This window comes from Scardinius erythrophthalmus (genome assembly GCF_964197995.2).
Source record: "Scardinius erythrophthalmus genome assembly, chromosome: 5".
NCBI lineage: Eukaryota > Metazoa > Chordata > Actinopteri > Cypriniformes > Leuciscidae > Scardinius > Scardinius erythrophthalmus.
The window spans coordinates 50,481,292-50,497,587 of record NC_138225.1 but is presented as its reverse complement, the minus strand read 5'-3'; the positions used below and the strand labels follow the sequence as shown (position 1 = coordinate 50,497,587).

The following is a 16,296-nucleotide window of genomic DNA, read 5'->3' as shown; positions in this document are numbered from 1 at the left end:
TCTGGGAGCATTTCTTTCAGTAGCTTAGTCGGTATAGGGTCTAACATACATGTTTTTGATTTAGATGATTTAACGAGTTTAGACAATTCTTCCTCTCCTATTGCAACGAATGACTGGAATTTTTCCTCAGGGACACTACAATGCACTGCCTGATACAATACTGTAGTAGACGGTTGCATAGTTATAATTTTCTCTCTAATATTATCAATCTGGTAAGTAAAGAAGTTCATAAAATCATCACTGCTGCGCTGCTTGGAAACTTCAGAAGTAGAAGCTTTATTTCTTTTTAATTTAGCCACACTGTGCCAAAAAAGGGTTGTGTTTGTTTTTGAATCGAAAAATAAGCAGATCTAGCAGTTTTTTAAGGCTTTTCTGTACGCAATCGTGCTCTCTCTCTCCACGAAATTTGAAAAACGTCTAGTTTTGTTTTCTTCCAGTTGCGCTCCATTTTTCTGGCTGCTCTCTTAGCACGGCGTTGGACTATTTTCTTTAATCTTCTTTAAGCGCAAAGGAGCAACTGTGTCTAAAGTGCTGGAAAAGAGAGTCAAAAGTTTCTGTCGCAATATCAAGTTCTTCTAAGCTATCTGGGATGCTGAGGAGATGAAACTGATCAGGAATATTATTAATAAAGCAATCTTTGGTGGCAGAAGTGATAGTTCTAACATATTTGTAACACGGAGTCGGCTTTGTCACATGATCCTGATTTATTAATATTTTCAATGTTGAAAACAGTTTTTGCTGCTTTGTATTTTTGAGGAAACCATGATACACTACCACACAGAAGTTTAGGCTCAGTAAGAATTTAAAAAAAAGAAAAAAATTCTACTTTTATTCAGGAAAGTTTGAAAAAGTGACCAATTTTTAAATTCTTTTGAACTTTCTATTTATCAAAGAATTCTGGGGGAAAATTACCACGTTTTCCACAGAAATATTAAGCAGCAAATAATGATCAACAATGATCAATATAAGAACCATTATTAATATCTGAGTGCTAATAATAAATGGTAAAATTTGAGCAGAAAATCAGCATATTTGAATGATTTCTGAAGGATCATGTGACACTAAAGACTGGAGTAATGATGCTGAAAATTCAGGTTTGCATTAACCTACATTTTAAAACGTATTCAAACAGAAAATGGTTATTTTAAATGCTTCACGATATTATTGTATTTTTCATCAAACAAATGCAGCATTGGCAAACACAAAAAACTTCTTTCAAAAACATTTTAAAAATCGTATTTATTCAAAACTTTTTAGTAGTGTATATTTGTATTAAGCTGATATATTTGCTTCTGTGAATGTTATTGCTGTTCTAGGTCAATATAGTTATTTGATTGGTCATGGTTCCCACAGAGCTGTGTGTTCAGATCTGTTGTGAAAGAGTCTCCTGTTCCCTCTCACACCACAGCTCCAAATTCTAGCAGCTGCGTCTCGTGATCCGCGCTCTGGAGACTTCTGTACAGGTAAAACTCACAGCAATACTCTAAACTTTTCACTCATTCAGGTTTCAGCAAACCTTGTGTAAAAAGTGATAGCATAGGTCATTTTGAGTTGCCTTAATACAGTTTGTGAGGCACATACTGTAAGAAATCTGGGCTGCGTTTCTCAGAAGCATCGTGAGCTTGGTGCCAATGGCTCTACAATCGACTTACTTTTGAGAAACGCAGCACAGGTCATTTTTTGACATTTTCATTTATTTAGCAGCTGAAAGCCACAAGGTTTATTTATTTAATTATTTATTTTTTGCATTAAGGTGCGACTTGTAATAGTTGAGGCCAAAGTTGCTTATGTTCTTGCCAGACTTTTTTGTTTGTTTGATGTTTACTTTACATTTGATAATTATTTTGTTTGAAAGCACTTTATTAGTATACAGCTAGTAGTGTATATAGTATAGCGTAGTGTTGAGCTAATTTAATATTTTAGACAAAATTAGGGGTAACACTTTACAAAAAGGTTTCATTTGTTAACATTAGTTAACTACCGTAGTGGTCAAGATGATCTCCGGTCTTCAATAACCCTACAAGTGTGATTACCAAAAGGAAAATGTTCCATTTAAAAATTGTTTTATTTAAATATGCGAGAATAACAAAACACTAAACTTGGTTAAGGTATTAAATGGACAAAATTATTTGGCAAACTGCAGCTACAGGTTTATTTTTACTATACAAAAAATATGAAAAGCAAAAAGCTCACAGGAAAAAGCATAGACTCACTACATAATCAGTTATTAATATTTCTTTGGCTCTCTCTTGTTTTTGCATGTGTTCATATAATTTCATCATTGTATGACTCCTTGCCATTGTGGCCAAGAATTATGTCCGCACAATCTGGCATGTTTCATTGCATTATTATAACAAATAAAACTGACTCAAAGCACAACTACGAATATGCTTACAAAATCGTTTTAATAATATTTGAATAAAGAGTGAAGATGTCAATTTTCCTATAGGCCAGACATCACTTTTGGCTACTACTGTATATTAGGTAACATGAACTAAAATACTTCAAAAGCATTTATAAATTTATAAATTATAAATTTAATGTTTCTGGGCTAATATGGACCAACAATGAACAGTGGTAATAAATAGTAAATTCTGTAACAAATGCAATACTCATTGTTAGTTAATACATTAATGTAACTTTATTGTAAATGTTACCAAATTAGGCTTATGGTTTTTTTTTGTTTGTTTTTTATTCAGAGTAGATATATTTATTATATTTTATATTTATATTTTTTTATTTAGAGAGCACAGAGACATTTTCCCTGCTTGTGGACAGATGAAAAGCATGAAGCATATAGTGATTCTGATGACTCTCATAAGTGGTGAGTTAATCAATGCACTTTAATTTTGCCTTTTTTAATGTGTATAGCAAAGAACTATTCATGAATTGTGTGCATGTAAATAGGAACTGTATTTGACTCGTAAAGTCAACAAATGAATAATGGAGTTTTACACATAGGTGTGTTCACCGCTCCGTTTGTGAAGGGGGAGCAGGCCACGAAATTTTTACGTGTAAAGAGACAGTCTGACTACTGGGATCCCAGTTATTCTCAGAACCAATGGGGTTACACCATACAAGAGCAGGTGAACACTATAGCGATCTATCCACAGCCTCACATTTGATTTGTTTAGTGAAAGCTGCAGACATTGTTCAGCTGATTATAATGTTTGAATGTAGAAGTGAAATTGAACCAAATCACTTGCTTCGTATTTGGAACCTCTAAGCTATAGCACCATTTACCTGCAAAACGGTTCTATATGTTCTATTTTGAGGTTATAAACCTTTTTGTTTTATATTTATCCTGGATGTTTGAATTAAGAATCTCTTTATACAGTCATTATTTAGTTAAATAAGGTGCAGTAAGCGATTTCTGAGAAACACTGTTGATTTTTGAACCCAAACAAACACACCCCTCCCTTCATTGCCTCCAAACTGCATTAAAGCTACACTGTGTAGGATTTTCTCCCATCTAGCGGTGAAATTGTTTATGACTACCAACTGAATATTACTTTCTAGCCCCTCCCATTCCGAGGGCGTTTTAACTAGGGGTGGGCGATACTGCAAATTTCGGTATCGATCCGATACCAAGTAAATATAGGGCCAGTATCGCCGATATCGATACCGATACCAATACTTTTTCATTTTAAAAGCATGCACTTGAACTTGTATGCACTTTTCTGTGCTAGAGCAGTGTGTCATGATTTATGAGGTGAATGCATCATTAATATGCTAAATCTGAATACGTTTTCATGACTACTAAATATTTTGTGATTTGTGCTCTCAACTCACCTGCAATTAGTCAGTGACTTATACAAAACTACCCTAATTATAGTACTAGCCTACTGTTCAAAAGGTTGGGGTCTGTAAGATTTTTAATTCTCTTCTGCATTTATTTGATCAAAAATACAGTAAAAACTGTAATATTACAATTTAACATAGGCTATCTATTTTCTATGCCATAGTAAACTGTAATTTATTCATGTGATCAAAGATGAATTTTCGGCATCATTACTCCAGTCATGATGATAATTCATTTTAATATGCTGATTTGCTGCTCAGGAAACATTTCTTATTATTATCAATGTTGAAAACAGTTATATTTTTTGTTGAAACCATGATACATTTTATGCAGAATTATTTGATGAACAAAGTTGAAAGAACAGCATTTATATGAAATAGATTTTTATTTTTTATTTTTTTTACATTGTAAAACACTTGACTGTCACTTTTGATTAATTTAATGCATCGATCCTTGTTGAATAAAAATATTAATTTCATTAAAAAAATCTTACTGACGTCAACATTTTGAACCGTTATGTGCACTTTTGGTTTGTTTATTGCAAAATAACTCCCGATTGTTTCTCTGTCATCTAAGCAAGGCTTCGTTTCCCAAACGCACTGGGCCTGTGTGAGTGTGAGTGATTGATTGGTTTCATCTTGTATCCAGATGACTAGGAGAAAAAGTTCTATCCTACACAATTATCAGCTAACATTCGCTTATTTTTCCACTTAGAAGCTTATTTTACGCACTGAATTGCGTGCTAAATTAATAAAAATTACTGGTAGAAAAACCCCACACATTTGGATTCATATTTTTATGTGAGTATCGATCATTTTCGATACCACGTCACTATCGATAGTATCGATACTTCAGGATCGATCCGCCCACCCCTAGTTTTAACTCCTACAGTGGCCGTATTATTTCAAATCTGCCGGCAGTCGCGAGTAATCTCCCCCTTGCATTCGTCACGGTGTCACTGAGTGTAAAAACGCGAGAGGCGAAGCTTGAATTTCCAGGTATGTCCCTCTGTGGCTAATGTATTTTCAAGATGGAGGTGCAACATGGCTGCCGCCATTCGAGAGACTCGCTCATATGTATTCTAAATGGCAGATTCTACGCTTACGAGAATACTTGATTAGGTGGTAGAAGTAATTACACATTAATGAGCACATATCATTTTGAAAGAACAAAGTGTTTTTTGCTAAGAATCAACTTAAAAAATTACACAGTGTAGCTTTAACATGCAATGCAAGAGTGGATGTCTGAAATCGCATACTTTCCTATATATAGTAGGCGAAAAACAGTATGTGACAAATGAAGTATGTCACAGTCCTCATAAAAGAGTAGGGAAAAAGTCCCTTGATGACCTAGTACTTCTGGCGAGATTTTGAATGTGCATGTGATGGACACTTCACTATCCCATGAGGCCACGGGAGAGGATTTATGAATGGCAGTGAGGCGACGCAACTGACGCTGGGAGGTCACATTATAATGACAAAATGGCGAATGTAGTAAGTTCAGATTGCATTCATACTACACACATTCATACTTTAATAACATACTTTTTTAGCAGCCGTGAAGTAATTACTAATTCGAAATAAGAGAGTATGCGATTTCGGACGCACCCTTGTCTCTTTATCAGTCTTGCTCACTCTCTCTCCTCCCCTATCACGATTGGACACGCCCCCTACTGCTGATTGGCTACAAGTGTGTTGTGCTGCTCGGTCCAAACCACTCTCTAAAGCAGAAATCGCTCACTGCACCTTTAAGACATCAGCAGTCAGAATGTTAGCCTGTATTTAAAATGACATAAGGAAAGTGATTAAAGCAAATTAAAGTATGGTGCAATAGATTGAATAGAATGAATAAAATGTTTCTAATGAAATTAAGTAGCCTAATTAGTGATATTATTTCTGGAACATGATGTCTATGTGGAATGCAGGCAAATGAATACTGGACTGATTTGAGAGCAAATGCTCAATACTATATGGACATGGGAAACCTGGTATTTGACCGTTCTCTGGCTGAGTGAGTATCCCAAGTACTCTATGATAAGACTGCGAAAACAAAAGTGCAATGCAATAACAAAGAAATGAAAGTCATTTTTTTCTCTCCATAGTGAGAACAATAGGCTCTACATGGATATGCTGAGGAATGTAAGAGCACAGCTGGATGCACACACGGGCCAACAGTGATTGATATGGACAAACCCATTGACTGATTAAGTCAATGGAGAGTGCTGAGGCTGCTTTGCTGATCTAAGGGATGTGGGCAGGACAGCAGCCAATATTTTTTGCATAGAGTTCTCTCAGAGATTACAATTAATTAGTTTGCAGCAAGGCTTTTTACCGTATGCAGAATGGAGGACTAGGAGAGCCACTTTAAAATAAAATTAAAATAAATCAATTATTGGTTTATTAAGTAATTATTAAATATTTTTGAGATAAAGAAAAGTCATTGGAAAACACATTTAAAAAAAGCAATTTTAATGTAAAAAGTTGAATAAAAATTATTTAGCAATTCATTATTTTATTAATTTTTTTCTCGAAAATAATATGTGAATAAATAAATGTTTTTTTTTCAATTTGAACATTTATTTATTTACATTTTTTTTAAAATTGGTCGTTTATTTCTTAATTTTGAAGTGAATTGTGGCACTTTTAGCCTTCCTTATAGCTATGTGGTGTAACATGCAAAAAATCAAAATGTAATAAAAACAAAACAAAAAAAAAACAACTAGAAATGGAGACCATGTCAGCAACTGACTATACTTTCCCTTTTTTTACTGTTTTAATGCAAAAAAAGTTTATCAAGATGTATTATTTGCCAACTTCATATTTAGATATATTCAATTGAATGTAAAGACAGAGCGCTTTTGCAGTTAATAACAATAAATTGTGCATTTTACACCTTTGTTGTATTCATTGAAAATTGCTTTAGAAATATTACCAATTCAGCATTTCAGAAGAGTAAAACATTTCTGCATTTGAGCATAGATTTTATTACAATAAAGTAAAGATGACATCATCTCACGCGTGCCCTTATTGCATCATGCCCGACTGCATATATGGCATAGAGACCGTGTTCTTCATGGCCTGCTTTTCATGTACACACACTGATGTGATGCTTTAATATGCACACAAGCCATTCTTCCATTCTTCATTCTTCTTGGCATGTCAAGCCAATGATGCGCGCAACCTTGAGTTTTACGTAACACTTACTGTCCAGCTCCTAGCCAACCCTCTCTCCATCAGCGAGCACGCGTGATGCTCTGGTTTGACGGATGCTGAGCTGGTTCCAGTCCCTCCCTCCCTCCCCCTCACTGGCCCTTCGAGTGCTCATCCATGGTGCCAACAGACGGACATTACACGGGCGAGGAAAACAACAAACAGCCTCCATCATAGTGAGTAGATGCACAATGTCTCACTGCATTGTCGGAAAATTAGACTGCATTACACAATCAGTTAGTGATGCGCAGTTGCATACTGTCATTTTTTTACTAGAGTGCGTCAGGCTCAAGTTGGCGTTTTGGTCAGTTTGTTGTTGATAATCTCGATCAAATTGGGATTGTAGTCGATTTAAAACAGCGCAAATAATATGATGATTTTGCTCGTTAATGTTTCGGAGTGACTCGACGTGTGTTGCATGGAAACCAATGGAAGATAAAAAAAAACAACATCCGTTTTTTTTGTATGGCGTTATCAAATTGATCAATTTAGACCATTTAGCTCCAGTTAAACACGGACAAAAATCTTTGTCAATAGGGTTATAGTCTCAGAGTAAGCAGTAGCCAATGCTCTAATCTATTTTACATAGTCTACAGGTATATAGTGTTTGAAAATAAAACCTAGTCTATTCAGACATATGTGTGTGTGTGTGTGTGTGTGTGTGTGTGTTTCAGATTATCACCACTGCAGGTCAGTGTTAATGCCATGGCAAACAGGGGACCAAGCTATGGGCTCAGCCGTGAGGTCCAAGAGAAGATTGACCAGAAGTATAATGTGGAGTTGGAGGCTCGGCTTGTGGAATGGATCCTGATCCAGTGTGGTGACGACTTGGAGCGACCTGAACCTGGCAAACAGAACTTCCAGAAATGGCTCACGAGTGGAACAGTATGTGCTGGAAATGGAATGGGGAAGGAACTTAAATTCTAGATCGAACATGCCAGTAACCTTGGTTATATTAATGCGACTCATTTTTAACAAGGGGAGCCTGAAACAACACAACATTTGTCATTACATACACACTTAAAAATAAAGGTTCCTTATTGGCGTCTGGTTCCATGAAGAACCTTTAACAACTAAAAGCACAAAACGTTCTATAGTGGAAAAAGATTATTTAGAATAGATTATTAAAATGTTCTTCACACTAAGAAAAAGGTTATTTTAAGAACGATGATTATGACACTACACAGAAAAACATTTGTGAAAAATTTGGTTTAGAAACAATATTCTCTCAAATTGCTAGTAAACTTCACAAATAATTACAAAGAAATGGCAAGTAACACATTGAATAAATGTAACATTTTCAAGTAGAAAGACTGAAATTGTATATTCTTATAAACATTCTCCAAAAATGTTTTTATTTTATTTTTTACGTTAAATTTTTTTTTACAGCGTTGTCGTGTGTTGATGAATTCAAGATTATTTTTGCACATTTGGCCCTGTTTACGATCGATCGGATCACGTGGACGACGCTAAATACAGGTGTAAACGGGGTCTAAAACGTCTTTTGTCCACTTTTGAACACTTCCAGAGGTAGTTGAAAATGCATTAGACCGGATTGCTTTCGTAGTGGAAACGCTCATGTGGTCGAATGTGTTCAAACAGACACAGAAGACCGTCTACTCTCCGTCTACTGAACTAATGCGTGAACATTATGGGAAGAGCTCTAGCCAGACGGGATTTAAACTTTGTCGGCTGGAGACTCAAGTTTGGGTTGAAGAGGAAAAATGTACCAAGCACAATGTTCTCTCAGCATTCCTGATTTCTAACACACACTCACAGCGTTCGGCGTGATCTTGTGGCTGTCAGAGCAGAAACTAAAGCTGATGCTCTCCGTATGTTCTTCAGTCTTCTCCGGTCGTGTTCATATGTAAATTGCGTGAGCTTATTTTGTCCATTAGATTGAATTATCTAAAAAAAACATACATTTACCCGCCCATAGACCCTCCCCTCGAAGAAATCAGGACAGAAGTGGTTGAAAGTGGACAAAAGAGACGGATTAAAACACCAGGTGTAAACGGGAATGTGTCTCCCTCGTCTACTTGTGATCCGATTGACCAAAACGCATCTTAATACCAGGTGTAAACAGGGCATTAGTTTAAATTTATGGTTGCATCCCACTTCAGATACTTTGCACTAAAAGCATTCACTTTGCTGATGATGGAAAAGTACACATTTTTGAATAAGTAATGAGACAGTGTACAAGTATTAGAACGTACTGTGTTGCCATGAAATTGTCTTGATACCACACAACTTACAATTGTTGAATTGGCATGTAAGCATTAACATCTAAAGGCATCATACACTTGTTGACTTTGTAAATTGTTACAGAGAAAAACGGGGAATCATATAGGAGACGCATGACAAATGAAAACAATACGTGTTCTAAAATCGGCTAAAAATATCAAACATGTCTGATATCCTCTGACTGGATGGAATTGAAGTCTGAAGCTAAAAAATCTCTGCCCATAATACACTGACTGTGCCATTTTCTGTGAAATCTGTCAACTCCGACTCCCCAGTTAAATTTGTTACGTATGGTATAAAGTAAATCCAGCAGATTGTTATCGCAGAATAAACCCTGACAGGGTGATCAGGACCGGACGCGAAGCTTTAGTCATCACTAGGACTAAGAATCTGACACAACCTAAATGATTATGTTCCTCCTTTCTCCCTTCCCTCTCTTAACCCCATCCCAGATTCTCTGCCGGCTCATCAACAGTCTATACCCCAGCGGTGAGGAACCAATTAAGAAAATTACAGAAACTAAAATGGTCTTTAAACAAATGGAGAAGATTTCTCAGTTCCTGCAGGCTGCTGAAGAATATGGTGTTAACAGGGGAGACATATTCCAAACTGTTGACCTTTGGGAAGGTAAAACAAACACACACACACACACACACACACACACACATGCACAAACACACACACACACACACACACATGCACAAACACACACACACACACACACATACACACACACTCGCACACAACAGTTTGTTTGAATATACACTTAAAATAAAAAAAAATTATTGGTATTGATGGTTCAATTAGTTTATATTTTAAATCATATTCAAATATGTTAGATTTTAAAGTGTAAAAATATTTCACAATATTAATGTTTTTGCTATATTTTTGATCAAATAAATGCAGCCTCTGTGAGAATGAGACCTTTTTCAAAAACACTTACTGCCCCAAATGTACTGTAGAAAGTCAGTAGAATAAAGTTACATTTACATTTAAAGGACTCATGAACTGAGAAATAAAATTTTCCTTGAGATTTTGACATATAAGACGTCATCATATTATAAAGAATATCCTGAGAAGTTTCAGGACTGAAAACTTCCTTGTTAGTCCAAAATCAGCTTTTATTGTTACCATGCCCAGCGAACGACTCGTCCTGGAATATGCCTCTTCGTGACGTAATAAGGCAGTGAAAGACCGCCTCTGCAGAGGAAGATCAGCTTAGGCCCCGCCCACTGGAGTTAGTGTCACACACTGGACTAATAATAACATTACCCTCCAAAGGATCCTTATGCTAGGAATGTGGATATTTATTTTCAACAATGTGAATGTCTCAGTCGAACATTATTTATTCGTATTCAGTACATTTCACTGGATTCTTTGGTAACCCTGTTCATTCTAATGCCTGTGACCAGACCAGAACTTCACATTGTTTCTCTTAGTATGGTGTAAATAATCAGTTATTTAAACTGATTGAATTATATACAGTATAGAAAGCGATTAAAGAACGCTCCGTTCACAATAGCTGGAACTCAAACAGTGCGTGTTTATCAGTGACTGAGTTCTGGACTTGCGCCAAAATAACCGTGCGAGTCCAGAATAATCAACAAATCTCTTATTTACTTTGTGTTTGCACTGTTAGTTATGTTGAAAGCATTCGTTAGTGTGCAGAAATCGAGTTGCAATGACGAGATCGCTGCCACGATCTAAATATAATGCCATAGATGTAATTGTAATGCTATAATTATCACATTTCACGAGTAGTTAACATTGAGAGCTGTAATAGTAAAAACGTGCTAAAAGTTTTCGAGAGAGTTCCACATGTAATACTAGCTATTTCATATGTAAAGCTGTTAGCCAATCACAGCAGTGGGCGTTTACACTGAAGTCTCACAGTCAATCACAGCAGTGGGCGTTTACACTGAAGTCTCACAGCCAATCACAGCAGTGGGCGTTTACACTGAAGTCTCACAGCCAATCACTGCAGTGGGCGTTTACACTGAAGTCTCACAGCCAATCACAGCAGTGGGCGTTTACACTGAAGTCTCACAGCCAATCACTGCAGTGGGCGTTTACACTGAAGTCTCACAGCCAATCACAGCAGTGGGCGTTTACACTGAAGTCTCACAGCCAATCACTGCAGTGGGCGTTTACACTGAAGTCTCACAGCCAATCACAGCAGTGGCCGTTTAAACTGAAGTCTCACAGCCAATCACAGCAGTGGGCATTTAAACTGAAGTCTCGCACAGACACACCCCTTCAAACAGAGCGTTCAATTCAGAGGCTAAAATCAGGCTAGGAAAAATGCCTTTTATTTCTAAATTATGAAGTAATTTTTGAAGTAAAAATCAATCTAACATTAAAAGTGTACCCCAGGAAACATTATGTAAGGGATAATTTACCTCCAGGCGGTGGTTCTCTCAAAATAACCCCTGACAGGATGATGAGGACGTGAAGCGGAGGTCTTGATCCGCCTGAAGGGTTATTTTGAGAGAACCACCGGCTGGATGTACATTATCCTGCTTATTACACGGCTACTTGCCACATAAGTAAATAATTAGACACGAAATATTGATCTGAGTTGAAATATTTGATTAGGTCTTTAAACGCAAAGCTTCCGCGGAGAGAGCAATTGCAGCGCGGAAAGTTCAAACTAGACGGACATTTAAGAGATACGGTATACAGTCATTCATATCACTTATTACACAGCATGTCGCCACATAAATAATTATGGGGATAAGATATATTGATTTCATCTCATAATCCAGCAGTGTATCTGTTTGTATCTCATAATCCAGCAGTGTACAAAACAATATTCACAAAATGGCGGCAGCTGCGTTTGTATGAAACAAGAGAGAACGAGTCCACGATACTGAATGGCATAACTGTACACAAAATATTGATTCGACTGAGATTTAATATTTTATTAGCTCACCAAATGCAAAACTTCCACAAAGAAAAACCGTTCCTAGCAGGCGTATAGCGCTGCTGACTTCAGTGACCCGGATGAGCCTGTGTTTCTGTTTTCAGCGATTGTTATCTGGGAATAACGTACCGCTGGATGGCACTATTGACCAATCAGAATCAAGTATTCCACAGAGCCGTGTAATAAAAAATAATAAAACAATGCAGTTCATGACCCCTTTAAATACATTTTCCACTATATCATCATGAATTATTTACATAACACCTCAGCTTTGCACTGGGATCAAGATCACCCTGTCAGGGTTTATTTTGTTGACTGTACATTAACCTTTATATTAAACATAACTTACATTAACTCTTAGGTATGGTACAAAAACTTACAGTAACTTGTTAAGTGCTAAGTTTGTTAACCTCCTCCTAGGTGATGTATACTGTTTTGAAGCATTTATGTTATCTGGAAATGAGCATAGGATTTAGCCGAGTTAAACACGTTCCTGGGTAAACATATTTTGCTTATCCTGGAACAACATTCCTGTCCGAAAATGTAGTCCATATCCCTACCCATAAACCATACCCATACCCATAAGTTACCTCTAAAATCAGAGTAAAATGATGGTGAATAACACTAATGTAGACGCACATAACGCTGGCTTTAAGCCTAAACTTGACATAACTCTAAACTTGTCCCTCAAATCTGTTGATTGGAAAGTTGGTCCAGGATCAACAAAGATGTCGATCTAGGAAATCAGGTTCTGCTGTCATTAACATGGTGTATAAAGGAAATTACAAGATGCCTCTGCCAGGCGTTGTCACCGAAATCTTGTTCATGAGCCTTTCGGTCTGTTTTAAAGGAAAGGACATGGCTGCGGTCCAGAGGACACTGACGGCTCTGGGAAGTGAAGCTCTCACAAAGGATGATGGACATTACCGCGGGGACAAAGACTGGTTTCACAGGTGAGCTGGACAGAGAAAGGGTGTTACTCATTTGCACTCTGCCCAGGGATGGACTGAGACCCGATCAGGGCCAGCAAAGCCTTCTCTGCTGGTGTAAAACGTTTTCATTCTCATTTATCTTTACTTGCCAGTGTATTTCTAATCACTTTCTTGATTCTGTCTTTTGAAGCTTTATCAGTGTACAAACCGAAAGTTGATCTAATCAGAATTTATCCAATCACTTAAAGGGATGGTTCGGAGTAAAATCAACCCAGGGTCCTTTGCACCATGACCTCGAGCCAAACACCCCCCAGAAGCCTTTTTCCCTTGATCGAACATTATTAAAGTTAGAGCTTATTTAGAGATACCAGCCGGATGGCTTAGTGCAGGCGCTAATGGATCCAAGGGTGTATCTCGTAAATTACCCCACTAATAATGCCCAGAATGCTACCAAACTTCTACAGTAGTACAAATAGCATTATTAGTGGGGTAATTTACAAGATACAAACTTGGATCCATTAGCGCCTGCATTAAGCCATCCGGCTGATTTCTCTAAATAAGCTCTAACTTTAATAATGTTCAACCAAGGGGAAAAAAGGCTTCTGGGGGGTGTTTGGCTCGAGGTCATGGTGCAAAGGACCCTGGGTTGATTTTACTCCGAACCATCCCTTTAAGAGCTTGCAGAATTGCCAACAGTGTGCAAACAAATCGAGTCTAAATTCAGATGAATCAGTCAGTCAACTAGTTTTATTTGTACCTGGTTTGTGTAGTCTGTGCAGAGGCTGTCTGGCTGGCCTTAAATCGATCGTGCATAAAGTAATGTAGCTAATTAGAGTGTAAACAGTGCGAGAGACGTTCTGTAAGAACTGCTGATGTGTTAAAAATGAAAGGAGGGCTTATTTTCAATTCAAATAATCACTGGTACCGTAAGTGCCAATTTATGATATACTAAGTTAAAATAAGCTTTTGTTTCAGAGCCATAGCCTTGTGGGCAGCACTATGACATATAAAAAAAAAACATTTGATCTCATAATTATAATATAGTATGTCATAATATTATATACATAATTAAAGAATTTTTATTTCATAATATCAACTTTTTATCTCATAGTGACTTTTTAATGGATCGGTGTGGACTTGTCCTACTTTTGACTTTTTCATAATTGACTTTTAGTCACTTCGACTTTTATCTCATAATAATGACTTTAATATCATAAGGTCAACTGTTATGTAATAATGACTTATTCTTTCATAATTTCAGGTTTTTATGTCATAGTTATGATTACCTAAAGCATGTTCTTTTATGTTGCGGCTAATTGGGCTTCCGTAGCCTTTTTATTACGTCTTTCATGAGCAGAAGATTTTATTAGATTGCAAAGACCTCTTTTCAATTACATAATAAGCAGTGGGACATTCACAGTGGTTTAATGCTTACATTCGTGACATTACAAAAGGCCAATGAGCACCTATGAAGGAGGAATAATTACTGGTGACGTTCATCATTTCGAAACATTCAGACATTTTCTTTTGCGTTTACAAAAGCACAGATGTTTCCCTGTAATTTCCTAGCCATCTTTGTCTGCAAACCGGACCAGACTTTATTCCAGTAGTCAAAAGTCTGGATTAATCAAATCAAACACAGCTACTGCATCTCATGCGTCCTCTAAGAACACACTTTTTTGCATCTAAATATTTTGAATTGTGTTTTAGGAAAACCAAGGGCCACAAGCGGGAGTTTTCAGAGGAGCAGCTGCGTCAAGGCCGGAGTCTTATCGGGATGCAGATGGGAAGCAATCGTGGAGCATCTCAAGCTGGCATGTCAGGGTACGGCACCCCGCGGCAAATCATGCGGTACGACTCTCCTCGACACAATGGAGATCAGAGCAATCCCTAAACACTAACCCGTCTGATATTTAAAATCTCGACTGGAGCCGAAACTAGCGCTCCAGTTGTAGGAGGAATGTGTACATGTGTATAGATATACAGTGAACTAAAGTTGCGCTTAAACCAGTCCTAGTATTACACACATTAGAGTGTTGTCCCTTCACCCACAATGCACCAGTGCCGTCTGTTATTGTTTCTCAGGCAAGCTCCAGATTTTAACTCCAATATGTGCAAAATAAATTGAATATTGGTATCAACTACATTAAATACTCAACTATTAAACGTGTAGCCCTTTACAAATTGTAAGCTGACAATCTGGTACCTCTTGAAGATCTAACGTCCATTTACAATTGCATATTTGGCCCAAAGCAACTCAAGGTATAGTGTCCTGGGAATCATGCATGCTGTGCAATAGGAACATTCAAAAGAAAAGTCTATTTTTAACTTAAAGCCATATGTACGTGTGTGTCAAGACATAAATGTATTTGGTCGAGGTGATGCTGTGCTATTGCTGTCAAATGTACACTATTATTGATGTATACCATCTAACTACAAAGGTTACTGTTCCTGCTACCAGAACACGGCCAAAATGTTATTGTCGTGCAAAATGTTTCTGATGTCACTGTAAAGAACTGATGCTATACATTCCAGAGATGTGAGAAAAGAAAAAGTGTTCTGAAGAGTCAATATCACGTCAAATTGATACAAAAATTGTGGTTTATGAAATCTGTTTTCAAATTTTATGCATTAACTAACGTGCATGTAAAGTAAATGTGCTTATGATGCTAAGATTGTATTGCTGATTACACCATAATTTTTTTGTGGAGCGTCATGTTTTATCTATATACAGAACCTTTGACAATCAAAAAACTTTCCAATTGTCATGATTGAAGATGTTTGGCTATTTAGGTCAATGTTTCTTATTTTTATTTTTGTGGTTTGATTTTAAATCCACTTCATTTATTTGTTAGAAAAAATTAATAGTCTTAAATTTAATTTACACTTATATCACACTTCTGACTATTTTTCATTATTTATTTGGTAAATGTATTAGTTTTAGGTGATTTAGTTTTAAATGTAATGGAATGTAGTCGTTTTTTCATTAGGTATGTTTACATGCACAAATTTTGTTAACCGTATGAATCCAATCCGATTTCAGCTTCTAAAAGTTATTTATGTGAACTTAAAACTTTGCAATCTGATTTACATATTAATTTACATGTGCATTACTTGTGTTCCAAAGTATAACAAACAATATAATAACTGTAATAATAATTATCAGATTGAGAAAATAGTAAGATT

At 36.6% G+C, this 16,296-nt stretch overlaps 1 protein-coding gene across 1 annotated transcript; it reads left to right on the top strand.

Moving 5' to 3' along the window:
* Positions 1-7,029: 7,029 nt before the first annotated feature.
* Positions 7,030-15,858, top strand: tagln3a (transgelin 3a). Its single transcript, XM_081365702.1, has 5 exons — positions 7,030-7,187; positions 7,686-7,896; positions 9,708-9,882; positions 13,029-13,131; positions 14,821-15,858. Exons 2-5 carry the CDS (start codon positions 7,717-7,719, stop codon positions 15,002-15,004), a joined length of 642 nt encoding a protein of 213 aa, XP_081221828.1. The 5' UTR covers positions 7,030-7,187; positions 7,686-7,716; the 3' UTR covers positions 15,005-15,858.
* Positions 15,859-16,296: the final 438 nt, after the last annotated feature.

What these genes read in the sequence shown, in the direction of transcription:
- tagln3a (XM_081365702.1), top strand. Translation starts at nt 7,717, where the DNA reads ATGGCAAACAGGGGACCAAGCTATGGGCTCAGCCGTGAGGTCCAAGAG. An exon ending in AATGGCTCACGAGTGGAACA is followed by an intron (nt 7,897 to 9,707) that starts GTATGTGCTGGA and finishes ACCCCATCCCAG; the next exon opens with ATTCTCTGCCGGCTCATCAA. An exon ending in AACTGTTGACCTTTGGGAAG is followed by an intron (nt 9,883 to 13,028) that starts GTAAAACAAACA and finishes TCTGTTTTAAAG; the next exon opens with GAAAGGACATGGCTGCGGTC.